Source organism: Monoraphidium neglectum (assembly GCF_000611645.1).
Source record: "Monoraphidium neglectum strain SAG 48.87 unplaced genomic scaffold scaffold05257, whole genome shotgun sequence".
NCBI classification, from domain to species: Eukaryota; Viridiplantae; Chlorophyta; class Chlorophyceae; order Sphaeropleales; family Selenastraceae; genus Monoraphidium; species Monoraphidium neglectum.
Genome location: NW_014008373.1, coordinates 1 through 3,405, shown reverse-complemented (window position 1 = coordinate 3,405; position 3,405 = coordinate 1). Strand labels below are relative to the sequence as shown.

At 64.3% G+C, this 3,405-nt stretch overlaps 1 protein-coding gene across 1 annotated transcript; it reads right to left on the bottom strand.

Annotated features, from left to right (window-relative positions):
* Window positions 1-238: 238 nt before the first annotated feature.
* Window positions 239-3,305, bottom strand: MNEG_15359 (NAD(P) transhydrogenase subunit alpha; the record flags this gene model as incomplete). The annotated part of the gene is made up of 8 exons (XM_014036170.1): window positions 239-448; window positions 754-831; window positions 1,071-1,164; window positions 1,373-1,454; window positions 1,689-1,755; window positions 2,080-2,195; window positions 2,554-2,632; window positions 3,264-3,305. The coding sequence occupies 8 exons, from the start codon at window positions 3,303-3,305 to the stop codon at window positions 239-241; spliced, it is 768 nt and encodes a 255-aa protein (XP_013891624.1).
* Between the last annotated feature and the right edge of the window lie 100 nt (window positions 3,306-3,405).

Here is a 3,405-nt window from a genome sequence, read left to right as displayed (position 1 = left end):
GGGGGGAGGGGAGCAGTGAGGACGCGACGCGACGGGATGAGTGTGTACGCGTGAATGCGTGTGAGGGGCGGAGGGGGAGAAACGGGACCTGGCGTAAGCGCGAGCCAACATCAAGGGCCCCAGCCTACTGGCAGTCTGCCAGATGTCCAGAGGACACGCCCACACATGCACACGCTCATACGCACGCACCCATCAACCATCCACACCCAAGAGCACAGCACGAGCATCGCACAAACCATTACACAACGCCCAACCCACAGCCAACCGCGGCGCCCACCGAGCCCGTGAGGGTGATGGCGCCGATGACGTCACCCAGGAACGCCGTGGTCATGTGCACGCCGTCCATAGCGGCATGGCCGCCGGCGGCGCCGTCGGCGGCCAGCATGATGTTGGCGATGGAGGTGACGGTGGCGGCCAGGCCGACCAGGGAGTGGTAGGCCGCCACCATCTGTCGGCGGGGGGCGTTTGAATTCCGAGTGGGTAGATTCGTCGGGAGAGCACTGAAGGAGATGTCCGGAAGCCATTTGGACGGCTAGAGATGCGCTTTAGAGGCGTTCTGGGGTTTTCGCGCCAGCTGGTGTGGTCAAATCGATGCACGACTGACGTTCCCGGGCGCCTGTGGCGCAAGAAAAGACCTGCTGGCGCCTTTCCGCATGGCATGCCACAGGCAGTGAGGCGCACGATGCTGCCCTGCCTGCCGCGCACTGCCACCGCCGGGGGTAGGGTGGGTTGGGGAGCAAAGGCGTGTCTCACCTGCGGCAGGTCTGTGATCTTGATGCGCGATGCGATCTGGTTGCCCACCACGCCGCCGGCCGCAAGGCTGCCGATCACCTGTCAATTTAAATAGTCAAGTTATTGGGGTACGGATGTCAGGCCGGCGCTCCCGGGACGGTGCGAGGCGATTAGATGCTCTCCACTCATTCAACACGCAGCAGCGCTGGAGTCGAGAGCAGATACAGCCCCCCTGTCATCGAAGGTTAAGTGCCCTGCTCAGCGCTGCCCCCCCTCTCCCCCCCCCTCGCCTGCGCGTAGGTGCCCGCGTCGGCGTCCATGCCTCCCAGGGTGGCCACGATGCCCCCGCTGACGCCGATGAGGCCGAGGGCGTTGCCTGTGCGCGCGGACTCCTGCTTAGACAGGCACGCAATGGCCGCGATGCACAGGGCACTGCGGTTTTGGAGGGGTTGGGGGGGCGGGGTTTAGTGGGCGGGGTTTTAGGTGGTGGCTGTGGGAGGATTGGCGGGCGAATCGAGGGGCGGCCGGAAAATGGGTCCTCACACACGCACACGCACACACACCTGCGTGCACACAAGCACATATAATATCTCTCTCTCAATCAAACACACGCTCTCGCTCACACACACTCACTCCTTACCTGGAAACGAGGTATGTGGCTGAGGTGACCTCATCAAGGCCCAGGTAGCGCCCCGCAGCCCAGCCCGCCAGCAGCACGGCGCCTACGCTTGCACGTGGGGGCAAGAATTGGGGACCGATGTTGACGGTTGGGCGAGCGGCTCGATGCTTCCGGGGGGTCGAGAAGTTGTTTTGTTTTTCGGCGGTTTTTGGGGCAGAACACATCGACATGACGCGAGCGATGGGAGCAGCAGCATAGGGATGAAACAGGGTCGACACCCCGGATTGACACTGGCCTTGATCATCGTTGCAACAGCATTGCTGTGGCTATGGCTCACCGGGGATGGCGTAGAGGTTGTTGTACTCAATGGGGTCCTCGGGGCGCTTGAACATGTCCAGCATGCGCTGCGCGGCGGTTGGGGGGCGATTAAGGTTGGGCGGCGGTTGGCGTTGTGTGTGGCGCTTGGTCGCGGCGATTTGCGTTTGCGGGATCAACAGCGGTCGGTCACTGCAGCTGGCCGCGCCCCGCGGGTTTGGGGCCGGCCGCCGCAGGCAGTCACAGGGGGTGTGTGCACAGCGGGCGGCGCCACGAGGCCCACTGGCGGGCGGCGGGATAGTAGTGCCGCGCGCGGGACCTGTAGTGGGGCCACGGCAACGCCGTCGCCGCTGTCGGCCGCCAATCACCCGAGATCACGGGTCCAGATATCTCAGACCGCGCGGCGCGCGCACCTGGGTGATGGTGAAGCCTCCGCCGATGTTGACGGCGCTGACTAGGACGGCGGTCGCGGCCAGCCACTGGGCGGTGCTCTGGGGGATGAGGCCGCCGCCCGCCAGCACCATGCCGCCTGGGGGGGGGGGGTGACGAGAAAAAATATGGGAGGGGGGAGGCCCACTCAAGACAAAGAGACGAGGGACGAACGATGCCGGGTGGGGTCCTTCTTGGGGATAAGCGTAGAAGGGGTTGAGGAGAGGGCATTCCAAGGGCTGGCCCTCGTCTGAGGTTGTTAAGGGCCGCACGTTCATGACCACACACCATCTCCCACGCATCATCCCACAAACACGCAACAAACCCCGTTGTAGCGCACGCGCCCCCACGGGCAGAAACCGCTGGTCTCCACCCCCGTGCGCCTATGGAAAGCCGGGCTGCCAGCCCCAGCAGTGGGGGCTGGTGGGGGAGGTGGGGTGGGGTGGGGTGGGGCTCACCGACCGCGGTCAGGCCGCTGATGGCGTTAGTCACGGACATGAGGGGCGAGTGCAGGGCAGGGCTCACACCCCACACGGTCTGCAAGGTTTAGGGGGGTTGAGGGGGAGCGGAGAGGGAGGGTTCCAGATGGTGAGTTTACTGTGAAATAGCGTGTAGGAATCAAAGATTTTTGAGCATGGCAGTCATGCAGAATGTAGGTTGTGGGGAAGCAGTATGATTTGGGGCCGTGGGTGGCGCCGAACGACCAGCGGGGGTGGGGGTGTGAGTGCGGGGCAGGAGCCCTGCTTTGGGGGATGTAAATATGCGCGGGCACAGGGCGCTGAAGAGCGGCTTGGCGGCAACGGCAGGCGCCGCGCTGATTGAATCCAAGACTTCTTTGCGTTAGCCGGCACGGCGCGAGCCTCCCTCCCCTATTCCATCCCCGGCCGGCCCCCGCCTTTTGACCGCGGATGAGCAGTGCGCCTCGCCGCGCGCCGGGGTCGCGACACCCGGCCCTCAACAGCCCCGCCCACACCCAAAGCACACCACCGAATGGACGCTGGAAAAAGGTCCAACCCCCCAAATCCAAATTGACCACGAAATCTACGAGCCCAGCAAGGGGACTTTTCAAACACACACACACACACACACACACACACACAAATACACACACACACACACACACACACACACGAGCATCGCCCATCCTCAGCCCCAGAAAAGCGCCCACCTGGTAGCCGCAGATGGAGGCCAGGCCGAACTTTGTGAGCATGCCGGAGAACGCGGTGCCGGGGGACACGGCGCCAATGGCCAGGGTGGCGGCGGCGGCACCGGTGGTGGTCAGGGCGTTGGAGAGCGTGGGGGCGTAGAGG